At 33.6% G+C, this 14,312-nt stretch overlaps 2 protein-coding genes across 2 annotated transcripts; one reads left to right on the top strand and one right to left on the bottom strand.

Annotated features, from left to right (window-relative positions):
* Positions 1-6,709: 6,709 nt before the first annotated feature.
* Positions 6,710-10,487, top strand: LOC107954493 (cyclic nucleotide-gated ion channel 1). Its single transcript, XM_016890075.2, has 8 exons — positions 6,710-6,997; positions 7,486-7,593; positions 7,819-8,368; positions 8,482-8,993; positions 9,068-9,179; positions 9,278-9,514; positions 9,602-9,996; positions 10,073-10,487. Exons 2-8 carry the CDS (start codon positions 7,565-7,567, stop codon positions 10,374-10,376), a joined length of 2,139 nt encoding a protein of 712 aa, XP_016745564.2. The 5' UTR covers positions 6,710-6,997; positions 7,486-7,564; the 3' UTR covers positions 10,377-10,487.
* A 56-nt stretch (positions 10,488-10,543) lies between these two features.
* LOC107954494 (non-specific lipid-transfer protein A) lies at positions 10,544-11,238 on the bottom strand. Its single transcript, XM_016890076.2, has 2 exons — positions 10,813-11,238; positions 10,544-10,720 (listed from the first exon to the last, which is right to left on the bottom strand). Exons 1-2 carry the CDS (start codon positions 11,178-11,180, stop codon positions 10,708-10,710), a joined length of 381 nt encoding a protein of 126 aa, XP_016745565.2. The 5' UTR covers positions 11,181-11,238; the 3' UTR covers positions 10,544-10,707.
* Between the last annotated feature and the right edge of the window lie 3,074 nt (positions 11,239-14,312).

Raw genomic sequence — 14,312 nt, 5'->3', positions numbered from 1 at the left:
CACTTGCGGCGTTCATAGTTTGACATATCTTAATCTTAAGTGGATGATGAACTATAGATTCATGACTCGTATACTTTGATGTAAATGAAAGCCTGAGTTAAAATAGATAAGAAATTGAAAGGTGGTATGTTGGGTATATGACTTCTGCAATTTGTAGTATCATTCCATAATGGTAGAATTCATAGCCCAAATAAAAGCATAAGTGATATCCTCTTATCGACATTACATGATAGATAAAAAGTAAATATGGTCATGGGTTATTTCTCTTTGTGATAAATGATTTAATTACTATTTGATAGTAATTGACTTTTTATGAAGGAAGATGTAATGGTTATTGTGAGATAAAATAGGATCATATTGGGAGAACAAATTTATCCTAAAGAAATTAAGGATTTCTTATAGGGGTAACACATTTATGTTAAGCTCATTGGGTGAGCAGTTATTAAGTAGCTTTCGTAATGTTATATAATAAGGGAGAGCTCAGTCACGATAATTTAGTGGAATGACTTCGTGACTAAATAAGTTTATAATTAATAGGCAAAAAGTCAGAACTTAATTATAAATTAATTATGCCCTAATTATATATGTCCAATTTATCCCTCTACTAGCTTGAGATAACTAAAAATGAATTAATTAGAACCAAATACTATGGAATGAATGAAAATGACAAAGTAAGATAAATAAATCACAAGTATCACTATCCGCTTTTCTCACTAAGTACAAAAGATTACCTGAGAATTAATTTAAGTTATTTGAATTATTATTTAATTAATTATATTGAAGTTTGAAGTGAAAATTAAATTAAGTCATTATGGATTTTTTGAATAGGGTAATTAAATGTATTTTTCTCATAGATTTTATTACGATAAAGTTGCTTCGACTTTAATGAAATTAGAATTGAGTTGTGAAAATAATTTAATTGAAAGTTTATTTTAAATAAATAAAATTTTGTGTAATAGAAAATAAATATTGTGTTGGATAAATCATAAATGTTGTATTAAAGTTCAGGAAACACATATAATTAGACCAAATACAAGAAATGCCCAACTTGGCCTTATACCATGTAAGAGACGGTAAACCCTAATGTTTTACTTGGGGTGTTGTCGCCCATTGTATTATAGTTTTACTATATTATTGTATTTTTTATTAAAATAATATTATTTAATTAGACCTTATTCAAATATAACTTTTGTACTTTTTCTCTATAAAAAGGAACTACCAGTTAAACAATTTACAACACTTAATAGACGTATTCTGACAGAAAGTAGTGAAAATTTATTTAACAAAATAAATTTTATTTTTTGGGAAAAATGCGTAGTTATCGATTATAAAGAGAAATTAACTTTCCTACTGAAAGTTAATTAAACATTTTCATGGTGATTTTGTTTGTGTTGCTCGAGCTCATACTTAAGGCAATTTGTGGTTTGTGGATAGTGAAAAAGGACGTCTCGTTGAAAGCAGGGATCAACTTAACTGCCTTGTACAAAGAACATGTACTATTTCGATCAGTAGGTTTATTGCTATAAATAAAACAACAACTTGATTTTAGAACATTTTAAAACTTTTGTTGTACCTAAGATAATTATTTTCCAACAGTGTTTGTGGCCACAGATTTGGTACAAAAAATTAAACTATCTTAGCAAGTTGATGATAAGATTCAAAAGCTTATTGGGGGCTTGGTAGGATCAGTGGGTCTCATGCTAAATATAATTTGGATGGTCAATATTTGAGAAGAAAACAAAAGTTGGTGGTTGGTAATAACTTAGACTTGAACTTTCATAACAGTTCTTTGGAGGACCATTCAAGGGTTCATGGTGTTGGAAAAAATCTGGTTTGAAAAAGATTTTTTTGCACAGCCAAAAATTAAAATTTTGAAAATCGACTTGGTTTGTGATATTTATAGTAATTAACCTTAAACCTAATTCGTATCTATGTTTTCGAATAAGCGAATCCTTGATGTTTTTTGACTTTCAACCAATTGATCTTCTCCGTTATTCTCGTACCACAAACTGCTTCGAGTGTGAGCTCGAATCAATTGAATCAAAACACAGAACTAAAAAAAGTTTTCTTTTCCGTTAGGGGTGAAAACGAAAATTCTCTCTTCTTTAATAGAAATAGGTAGAGATGTTATTATGGAAAAATATATATAATAGTTGAAAATAAATTCTCTTTATTTTTCGGCAGAATAACAATCTCTCAAAGTTGTGTAAATAGCTCTATCAGTGCCATCTATTTATAGGGAGAGAAGGTAGAACCCTTGTTGAGTTGTAGAGGTTTATTTCAAATAAAAACAGCCTCCTAGTCCAACTTGGAGAGGGAGAGGGGCTAATAAGGTGTGCTTCCCCTCATAAGTATTATGATGGAGATTCGGACCTCTCATTGTATTAGGCCAAATTATATGTGCTTTCTAAACTTTTAACCCAACATTTTATAATTTAATATAACTCATACATATTTTTCTATTTTCCAAAATAAACATTAATAATTTATATTAAACAAATTTCTCATCCCTATTTTACCCCCAGTAAAATTTTGACGATTTTACACCCGATAAAATTTTGATGATTTTACCCTTAGTAAAAATTCAAAAAAATATGTTTAATATTTCACAACTCAACATGTTTAGTGTGACCGAATGATTTATTTTTATTTGTTGGCTTCAAAATAGCTCAAAAACATAAACTCATTTTTTCGATCATTTTTAAGTAATTCACATAGATTTCCAAATGGATCATTCTCATTTCCATTTCCATTTTGGAAACCTACATTCTTTTCCAAATGATTTCATTTCTCCACTTTGGAAAAAACCATAACCATACCTAAATGTTTCCCATTTCTCTTTTCCTATTCATTCCATTCATTTTTATTCAAACATGCAATTCATTTCGGGTTTCAACGAGCTAGCAGAGAGACCGATTGAACATAGTAATTAGGGATCAAATAATTTATAATTAAGTTCTAGCTTTTCGCCTATTAATTATAAACTCATTTAGTCACGAATTCACCACTATATTATCGTGACTGAGCTATCCCTAATGACATACCATTATGAAAGCAACTACTCAATGCTCATCCAATGACCTTGTCAAAAATGTGTTACCCTCATAGGATATCCTTAATCTCTTTGAGATAATATCCGCTCTCCTAATATGATCATATTTTATCACATAGTAACCCTTACATCTTCTTTTATAAAAATCAATCATTATCAAATAGTGATCAAGTCATCCATCACAAAGACAAATGACCCGTGACCACGTTTACTTTTCATCAACCATGTAATGCCTATGAGAGGATATCATTTAACCTTGTCTCGGGTTATGAATTCCACTATTGTGAATGACGCTACATACTGCAAAAGTCGTACACCCAACACACCAACTTTCAGTTTCTTATCTATTTGAACTTAGGCTTTTGCTTACTTCAAAGTGTACAAGTCACGCATACATAATCTGTCATCTACTCAGGATTTAGGTATGTCACACTATGAACATCACAAGTGAATAAATCCATAAACGGATTCAGAATTTATTCTACTTGGGTCCAGTCTGATGTACTGTTAATCCAGGCAGTCACATCTATGTCTCTATCTTTTGAGTCATCTGCTCTGATGCCTAAGACAAGGCATCTCCTTAATTGGACTTGATAGATGACATATTAGTCTTTCAATCGGTTTGCTTATTTCCTATTAGACTAAGAACATGTTTAGGTTTGTCTACTAATACAAGTTGTCTTTTCGTATTATGATTTGTCCACGTAATATCGCTTAGTATTAGTTAAACATTAACAATCAATGAGCAACATTTACTTCTATTTTGCTTTGCATGCAAAACCATGTGAGGAAAATATACAAAGTATTAATGTAATTCATGAATAATTTTATTAACCAATCTGTTCGAAAAATTACAAGTGTACTTAGACGAAAATACTACACTTATGGCACTAGATCTAGCACATGACATCAGGAAATGGTTGGCTAGTTTCTTGTACTGGAAAGGAATGAGCAAAGATGTTCAACCTTGGGTCGCTGAGTGTGTGGTGTGTTAGAGGTGTAAAGTTGATAATGCAACCTCAATTAGAGTATTGCAACCTCTGTCCATACCTAACAAAGCTTGCATAGAAGTGAGTCTTGATTTTATTAAAGGATTGTTAGTTTCAAAGGGAAAAAGTTTCATATTGGTGGTAGTGGATGCATTGAACAATTATGGACACTTCCTAGGTCTTTTTCATCCTTACTCTGCCCTAATTATGGCTCAAGAATATTTGAATAATGTGTTTTAATTGTGTGGGGTGCCTGGATATATTGTTTCAGATAAGAAAACAATGTTTTAACACTTTTTTGGCATGAACTTTTAGGAAATTGGGGTATAAACTTAAGCTATCAACAACCTATCATCCCTAAACAGATGGTCAAATTGAGGTTCTCAACGGGTGTGTAGAAGGGTACTTGAGGTGCATGACTAGGGAGAGACTTGGGGATTGGTTTTGCTAGCTACCGCTAGCTGAATGGTAGTACAATACCTCTCATTATTCCTCTATTGTCACTACTTCTTATGAGGCCTTGTATAGCTAGCCTCCACCATTACATTCTCCTTACTTAGTAGAGTCTTCTTTGGTGGCCACAGTTGACAAAATTTTACCAACAAAGGGGAAAAATGTGAGAATGCTCAAATTTTATTTTCAATAGACCAAGAACAAGATGAAACATATGGTATATAAGAAGGCAGTGATAGGGATTTTTCTATGGGTGATAGGGTCTATATGAAAGTACAACCTTATAGACAACACACAGTTTGTAAAGGGGAAATCAAAAACTTAGGAGCAAGTATTTTGGTCCTTATCTAGTGGTGGACAAGGTTGGGAAGGTGGCATATCAATTATAGTTACGAGAGAGGTCTTAAGTGCACCCTACTTTTCATATGTCTCAACTAAAGAACCATTTAGATGATCAAATTTGCCAAGCTGACTTACTTATTGTTGGCTCTTACGGGGAAATGGTTAAGGAACTTTTAGTTGTATTTGACAGGAAGATGGGTAAGAAAGGCAATCGAGCTGTAACTAAAAACTAGGTAAGGTGGACAAACTTATTCCCTGAAGATTCGACCTAAGAAAACCTCTATGATTTGCAACAATAACTTCTTTCTTTCAATCCTTAAGGTCAATGATCTCTTTACAATGGGAGATATTGTTGTGAATGAATAAACTGTTATAAGGATACGATGTCGTATGGAATTTTGTGTATTTGTTTTTGTGATACGATGCATATTGTTGTTGTTTGTTGTAATGGTCATTAATAGATTATAGTTACTAGACTGTTATAAGTAAGCACCAATAGTTATGTGGAAGTTTCAAGCAATCAATTTAAGAATTCTTTTTCCCTTCTTCTTTCTTCTCCCTCTTCTTTTTCCCTTTTTTTTTTCTTTAAATTTAGTGTTAGTAATTAGGTATCACCGGAAACAATAGCCTTGCACCTTAATAGAAACACAATATAGTGAAAATAGAGAGCATCAATTGAAACTAACAAAGAAGCATTGCCTCAGCTTATAGATGATGTAATTAAAAAGTGGGATCTAACAAAATTATTTTTTTATTAATATCTAAGACATATGAAGAATCCTAAGTTATCGTTGAAGTCACCACTGTCCTTAGTAGTTTTCTCTTGCCAAATTAGGCACTAAAATAACTCTCTTCTTCCCCTATTTCTTGTTCTGCCTTTGGATTGTTCTAAAATAACCCCAAATCTCATGAACTTGGAACCCAAAATTTGAACCCTACTTTATCCGATCTTGAGCCTTTCTTTAAAAAAATTTGATGATGTGTTTCATGTTGCTTATATGTAAATTTTAAGTGTTAACTTTTTTAAAATCAAGATTAAATTCATATAAAGCATAAACATTGAAGACTAAATTTATTATTGTGCTAATTGTTGAACTATCATGTTATCTTTTGATCACCAAGTTAACGATATTTAATAGAATTGGACAAAAAATGACAAACAAAATTAGTTAAGTGATTGGTTTATAACTTTTTATAGTTAAAATGAAGATTAACAAAATTAGTCCCAATATATATAATTTGTTTTATTGTTTTTTTAAAATGAAGATTAAATTACTCATGAATAATATAAAATTTTTAATTACAGAATGACATTTCTGCAATTCTCTTAATTGAGTTGATGATGCGGTTGAGAGTGATATCAACTCAATAGAACATTTAATAAATAGTATAGATAGAAAATTTATTTTTTCACCATATTTTAGTATACGGATTAGTAATAAATTAATTTTAAATAGTAATTTTTAATCATCCACATGAATTGTTTTTGAAAAAGAGAAATTTTTTTGTTTATTTTAGAGAGGTTTTAATTTTTGAAATTTTTGATTAATCATTCTAATTTCAAATTTATATTTTTATAAATATTTTTTATTTTAGGTTTAAAAATAAACTTTTTCCATAGTAACCGAACTAAGCTTCCGTAAAGTTGTCTCACTTATAAATCCAAATGACTTTTTTAATGTACTTGTAATGCCCCCCAAAAGCTACGCTATACAATTTCTTAGAGGCGTCAGCCAAGTTTTTGGCTTGACTTGTCTTCCCCTCTGCCCTCTGTTTTCCAATTTTGTTTTTGGCTACATTTTTTTTTCTTAGTTTTCATTTTGTGTGTATATATATATATTTCCCTCCCTTTTTTCTTTTTGAAAAGGCATTAAAAATTGCAGATAGTAACTGTCACTAACAACTCCCTCCCTCCCTCCACGAACTTTCTTCTTCTTTTTGTTTTCCTGTTTTAAATGCGAATCCTCTCCTTCATTTTCCATTGCTTTTAAGTCTTTATAAGATCAAAGACAAAACGGCTGTTGCTCTGTTTTGTCTCTCTCCCTGGTTTTTGTTTGGTTTGTCTGAAAATATTCGAAACCAATTACCTAAACAAGTTTTCGGTCACCGGGATTTTCGAAAAATGAAATGGAACTTATTTTTGAGTATTGACTTCATTAAGGTGAGTCTTCCCCCCCCCCCTCCGTTTTGAAGAGAAAGCAACGTAACAACAACGACCGTTGCTTCTCTTTTTCGTCAACTAATTTTGTCGTGAATTTATGAGAGATTGATGATCATGGTCTTTATTGGATCTTCATTTTGTTCTTCTTCCATTTTTGTTTTGTTGAAAATATATTCTGTTTTATGTAACTTATTTTCGTAGTTAAAGTAGACATGATTTTCAGTGCTTTCTTCCTCATACTCTCAGGTCTCCATTAAGAAAACGAGGAAAATGAATGAACATTAACAGTAACTTGTTTTACACTCTGAGAAAAAAAAATACTGTGCAGGTTAGGTAAAGTAGATTATAATCATGGCACAAGTTGAAGTTTATGTTTTATATTAAAAGATTTTCTAGATAAACCAATGATCTACTTTTTATGTTTAATGGATATTAATAATATGAGGTTTTGCTAATAATCTGATGTGAGGTTTGGTTTTGTTTGGCAGGGCCTGGATTATAGGACTAGACTCAAAAGGTTTGAATTTATTACACTTGAAGAAACCGCCACATAACTTGAACGAATTCATGAATATCCGGCGACAAAGATTTGTAAGGTTTGTAGACAGTTCCAGTTTTGTTTGTTTGCTTTGTTTTCGTCGGTTTAACTTTAGAATTATTGACATATTCCAAGTATATAGTACAAATCCTAGCATGAACATATAAATAGTAGTCAACAATAAGGCCCTGTTTGGAAACTGTGGACCAATTTACATGGTTTGATCGTTGCCTTTTCTTGAATACTAAGAAATTACGACTAGTCTAACTTGTTTCAAATCCAGGTTCCAAGATTGGAATTCAGATGATGGATTGTTTCAAATGAAAGTTGGACAATCATTGAATGCATTTATGGAGCGCCTCCAAGGAGTGTTTGAGAAGGGTGTTGAAAGGATTAGAAGCTTGAAGAAATCAATAAGTTTCCGATCTTTGGGCAGTAATCCGGCAACTGAGAAGGCAAAGGCATTGGGTTCCAAGAAGAGAATTCTTAATCCACAGGGACAGTTTCTTCAGACATGGAACAAAATGTTCCTTTTATCATGTGCCATTGCTCTTGCTGTGGATCCCTTGTTCTTTTACATCCCTGTTGTCGATGGCCGTCGCAAATGCCTTAATTTGGATGACAGATTGGAAATTACAGCTACCGTGCTTCGAACATTCATAGATGCCTTTTATATACTTCACATGATCTTTCAGTTCCGCACTGCGTTTATCGCCCCGTCGTCCCGGGTATTTGGTAGGGGTGAGTTGATTGAGGATCTTTGGCCAATAGCGAAGAGATACTTGTCCAAGTATTTCATCATTGATGTTCTGGCAATTCTTCCACTCCCACAGGTATTTGATGCACCTAATTTATTTCCTTTAGCTTCAAGTTACACATCAAACTTGTTTCGAACAATATCATGATGGTTCTGTTGTTTTAACACTAATGTGTTTGTTTTGCTTAGGTGGTAATCTTAATTATAACTCCAACAATCAAAGGCTCGGTTTCATTGGTCACAAAGGACTTGTTGGAATTCATTATTTTCGCCCAGTATGTTCCGAGGATCATTCGAATCTTTCCTCTTTACAAAGAAGTTACAAGAACTTCTGGCATACTTGCAGAAACAGCATGGGCTGGAGCTGCTTTGAATCTCTTCCTCTATATGCTAGCCAGTCATGTAGTAGGAGCCTTTTGGTACTTGTTCTCAATAGAACGAGAAGACAGCTGCTGGCGCAATGCCATAGGCGAAGGTGAAGAAAGTGCATTGTACTGTGATAAACACATTACGACCATAAACACCACATTAGTGAACTTGCTGAATAGTTCATGCCCATTTATAAATCCTGATGACATAAAGGATTCCAAGGCCTTCAACTTCGGTATATTCATCGATGCACTTGACTCACGGGTGGTAGAAACTTGTGATTTTCCAAAAAAATTCTTTTACTGCTTTTGGTGGGGTTTGCGTAATTTAAGGTTTGTAAACAATGACCCTCTCTAGTTTAGTTCTTGAAAAGTTTGCTAACTTACAGGTTCTTTTCTTATTTTAGTTCTCTGGGTCAAAATCTCAAAACCAGCACTTTTGTGTGGGAAATACTCTTTGCTATCGTGATCTCCATTGCTGGACTGGTTCTGTTTTCACTGCTTATTGGGAATATGCAGGTGTTTTTTAATTCATCGTCATTGTTTTTATTTTTATTTTTATTTCATGTTGCTAACTCTTTCATACTACCTGAACATTACTTGTTCCGTTTTGCCAGAAATATCTGCAGTCGACTGGAGTCAGAGTCGAGGAAATGAGAGTGAAAAGGCAAGATGCAGAACAATGGATGTCCCATCGAATGCTACCTGAGAACCTGAGGGAACGTATTAGGAAGTATGAGCAGTATAAATGGCAAGAAACCAGAGGGGTTGAAGAAGAGACGTTGATTTCCAGCCTTCCTAAAGATCTCAAGAGGGATATAAAGAGGCATCTTTGCTTGGATCTTCTCAAGAGAGTGAGTGCGCTCCTAATAATTTCCATCTTATGAAATGAGCATGCATATTTACGTCAAAGATTATTAACCTATAGATTTTCCTTTTAGGTGCCAATGTTTGAAAAAATGGATGAGAGACTGTTAGATGCAATGTGTGATCATCTCAAGCCGGCGCTTTACACCGACAAGAGCTACATCGTCCGAGAAGGGGATCCAGTAGAAGAGATGCTGTTTATCATCCGAGGAAATCTAACAAGTACGACCACCAACGGTGGAAGAACCGGCTTCTTCAATGCAGTTCATCTCAAGGCTGGTGATTTTTGTGGAGATCAGCTTCTTACATGGGCCTTGGATCTCCAGTCCTCATCCAACCTACCTATCTCAACTAGAACCGTGCAGGCCTTAACTGAAGTTGAAGCCTTTGCTTTAATGGCTGATGACTTGAAGTTCGTTGCCTCCCAGTTCCGTCGTCTTCACAGCAAGCAGTTCCAGCACACTTTCAAGTAAGTCTAGAAGAAATACACTTCGCTTCCATAATTACCAATTCGAATACTTGCCTCAAGTAAACTTTATTTTCAGGTTCTACTCGGTGCAATGGCAGACTTGGGCAGCATCTTTTATACAAGCGGCATGGTGCCGGTACTTCAAGAGGAAGCTTATGAAACCCCTTCGTGAAGCAGAGGATAAGCTGCAGAATGCTTTGGCAAAAGAGTCCGGAACCTCGCCAAGTCTCGGAGCCACTCTTTATGCATCAAAGTTTGCTGCCAATGCATTGCGAACCTTGCGGAAAAATGGTTCGCAAAGCACCAGGCTGCCTCAAAGATTACCACCACTTCTTCCTCAAAAACCAGCCGAGCCTGATTTTACAGCTGAAGACAGCTGATTAACAGTTTTTATCATATAACGCATTATTCCAAACAGATATATGTATAGTTTTTTCCCCATTCCAAGTTTATTTCCTGAGGAAATTTAAGTTATTATGAAGTTTTCTATACTACATGGGTGATTTTAAATACAGAAACTGAAAAAAGAGCAACGAAGAAAGTATGATTTCACATTAACGTCATGTATGATCTTATTTGTCCACAACTAGGATTTGTTATTCACTAAGTACAATGTAAATTACTTAAAGAAATTTAAAGGATGATGGATTGAGCTAGATATAATTAATATCTTCCCTAGTGTGGCACAACACGATGGTATATCAAACGAAGTCAAGGGAAGAGCCTGCAAGAAGAAAACTCAAATCAATGTGGCCTTAAACGTTGAAAACACTGATGAATGAAAGATGGAAACAAAAAAAAGGAAGACATTGGTACTTGGAACAATAATCTTTGTCGCTGGTAATTGGCGGAAGAGAAACATCAACACCGCATTGGGTAGCAATTAAAGGTATCCGCGCAGTGAAGGAGTCAGATGTGCCAATATTTGCTAATGCATTAACAAGGCACTCGCAGATAGCCCGTCGGTCATCTTTGGTCTGTGCTTCGTAAGCAATAGTTTGAGCACCCAAACAACATGCCCGCGATGGAACATCTGCAGCACCGTTGCCAGACAGGAAGCTGAGGCATGGGAGTAATTCTATGGCAACTTCAGTGCAGGAAGGTGCAGCTGAAATTTCTTGGACAGTCAGGGCTGATAAAGTAAGCAAGAGGAGCATGGGTAGAAAGTTGAACGAGCGAGTCATGGTGGCCTATGAATTTATTCCCTGATGTAATTTTGGTGTTGTTTCAAGGACGGGGATCCCAACCTTAAAACATATATTATATATACCCTTTTAACTGCAGTTTGTTTGTTAGGGGAAGTAGTAGTGAATGTTGCAACGCGAGATTCATGATAATGGAAGTTTGGAAGTGATGCGTCTTCAGCTATTAGAATAATAGGAAAAGAGAATTCAAGTTGGAAAGGTGATTGGTGAATAGGACAGGCACTTAGCACTGTCATTTCTTCAGCCTTGAAATGCTTTTGTTCTGGCCAGCAACCTCAACCAAAATGATCAATTGCGCCTTAAAGTTTATGATAATAGAAGGGCCAAGTCTAAACGTAGGATCTGGAATCCTGCGAATCAACGTCTGAAATTAAACGTAAAAAATTATGAACAAGTAAGGGTAACATTTATTATTATTATTATAAATAAATGAATAAATAGAAGTGAAACGTAAAATGTTTAAACCAAAATTTCTTTGTTTTAGAAGTTTATGATTAGGTCTTCTTAATTGGTTTTAATTTAATTCTTAACTTTAATTTGTTTTATTATTGAATTTCATTTAAATTTATGAAAGTGAGTAATCTCATGTGTTAAAACAAGGTTGACTTTAAAAATCTATGAACTTTTTATTTTATTTCAATTAAAATTTAGTTTAATAATTTTAATGCATTTGAATAAACTTAATTTATTATCATCAATAGTTGTTTCATACTATCACTTTTTCTTTATATATAATTGTTTAATTATTATTATTATAATATATTTTTTCACACTTTAATATATAAGTTAAAATTATAGTGAAATGGTAAGAAGGTTAAAATATAATAATTGAAAATGAATATTCTTTTTAAGCAGGAATAATTTGTTGTTGGAAGTGAGAAAATACACCATTTCAATTGAAATATTTTTCAATCGGGAATAACATGTTTAAAAGTGAGAAAATTAAGTAACTTCAATGAAAAACATAAAGTTGGAAATTACTATAATTTTATAAAATAAATTAAAAATATTTTCTCGTGTTAATAGAAAAGTTAGAACTCCCATACCAATATATAAAAAGATTTGTACTGATGTTACGAGAGTGCCTACTGGCTGTTGTATCTGACTTTGCGTCAGTGTTGACATTTGTGCTAAATATCAAACAAATCACATAAAATCACATGTCAAAGCAGTAAAGAGGATTATCATATAAGTTTTGATTGGGGAATTTGGGTATCAAAGGACAATGCTATAAGTCTTGTGGGATAATAGCGATTTTGATTGGACAGGTAATTTATATGATCAAAAAAACACTTCAAGTGATATAGCAAAAGTAAAGTATATTGCAACAAAGAGTTGTTGGGCTCAATTGCTTTAGAGTGACATTGCTAGTGACCACTGTCTACTGTGATAATACTAGCGTCATTAATATTTCTAAGAACTCATTGATGAACTTGAGAATTAAACATATTGATATTAGTTGAAGTTTGTGTCTATACAAAACCAATTGACAGTTACAAAAATCTTAAATGCAGCCAAGTTTGTAACCTTGAAGAACTTTGTTGGTATCTACCACTTGGCAGGTAATTGGTGGCATCCAAACCCTGATTCCTAATGTTGTTTTATTTATTTTGAAGATAGAATATTTTTAGACCATAATCTCTGTATCTTTGGAGGATAGTTTTCAAAATTTTCTCTCCCTATCTTAGATAGTTCCCTTTTTGGGACAATATTACCCACGTCTTAGTCTCCACTTTTTCCATCACTTCACTAAGTTTTTTTGCAAGACCTAAAAGTTCAATCGTTTTTCTAAAGGTTTAATGTTTCTCTTTTGTCAACCAAGTTTCTTTCTTCATCTTCAAGCTTCTTCTTTGTTCTAATGGCTTGAGTCAAGTACACCTCACAAGATCAATTCGAAAGACAACATCATGAACTTTAAACGAATGAAGGAGTTAACCCAAACCCTAAAAATTCTGAAGGCATGACTCATGAGGGTGAATCACATGGAGAGTCGGTCATAGTGATGGACTCGGAGGCCACTACCAATGCCACTACTCTTGTGGCGGTTGTTCAAGGGACTCCCACAACCATTGTTCCTTATACCTCATCTAAGGATTTTGGGAGTATGAAAGCTACAAAGGAAGTGGGAGAAGCTACATCACAAGCCATAGATGTAGAAACCATATGAGTTAATCCTTCTACACAAACCCTACAAGTTGCCGCTAAGATTGATAATCTTCTCTCCAGTCTATATATGCCAGAGCATGTTTCTATGCCTAAGTAGAAGATTGATGTCCTGGTCAATGTCATCACAAGTTGATGTGCATTGAATCCACCAAAAATAATTTTTTTTGTACTTAAAAAGAATATATAAATAGTAGTATAGGAGTAGGGTCAATCTACAGGAATTGAGATATCTAAATTTATTTTTCCTTATAACCAGAATGCGTAGTAGGCAGTTATTGTGCCCACAACTCGTGTTGACCTATATGAAATAAAAGGGGATTAAATATGGAAAATAAACAAATAACATAAAATAATTAAAAAAACAAAATTAAACTAATAAACTGAATGGAAGATACTCTAGCTTCAGGCATGATTTAGGCTTCGACTTCAAGCTAATCTCAAACAATAATTTTTTTCCTCCAACCAATAAGTCGGTTATAGTGATCGAGAAATGCCTCAGACTACCAATCTTTTTGTGTGTAAATTAACTACGGGAACACTCGACAATTAACCCTTACAGAATGAACAGCTCTGAATTCGCGTCGACGATTGAGCCTTGATAGCCTTGCGAACTAGAAAGACTCGGCTAGAATCAACGACCTCAACAGTGCAAGCCATTTAAATTTGATCGTTATTTTCCTTGATGGATCTAACCTCTCACTCAATTAGTTGCATCAAGTTGATTGAATTTTTAAATATAGATGGTTAAATTTGTTAAATTATTTAGAATTAGGACCAAATTGATAAAATGTGTAAATATTGAGTACTAAATATACTATTATACCATTAAAAAAATGCCACATCATCGTTTCTGTTAAGAAATTAATGGAGGGTGACCAAAACAAAATCAATAATAACGTTAATGATTAAATTAAAATTTTTTATAACTGGATATTTGAATAGTTA

Source organism: Gossypium hirsutum, chromosome D07 (assembly GCF_007990345.1).
Source record: "Gossypium hirsutum isolate 1008001.06 chromosome D07, Gossypium_hirsutum_v2.1, whole genome shotgun sequence".
In the NCBI taxonomy this organism is placed as follows: domain Eukaryota; kingdom Viridiplantae; phylum Streptophyta; class Magnoliopsida; order Malvales; family Malvaceae; genus Gossypium; species Gossypium hirsutum.
The sequence above is the reverse complement of the archived record's forward strand: the minus strand, read 5'-3'. Positions and strand labels throughout refer to the sequence as shown.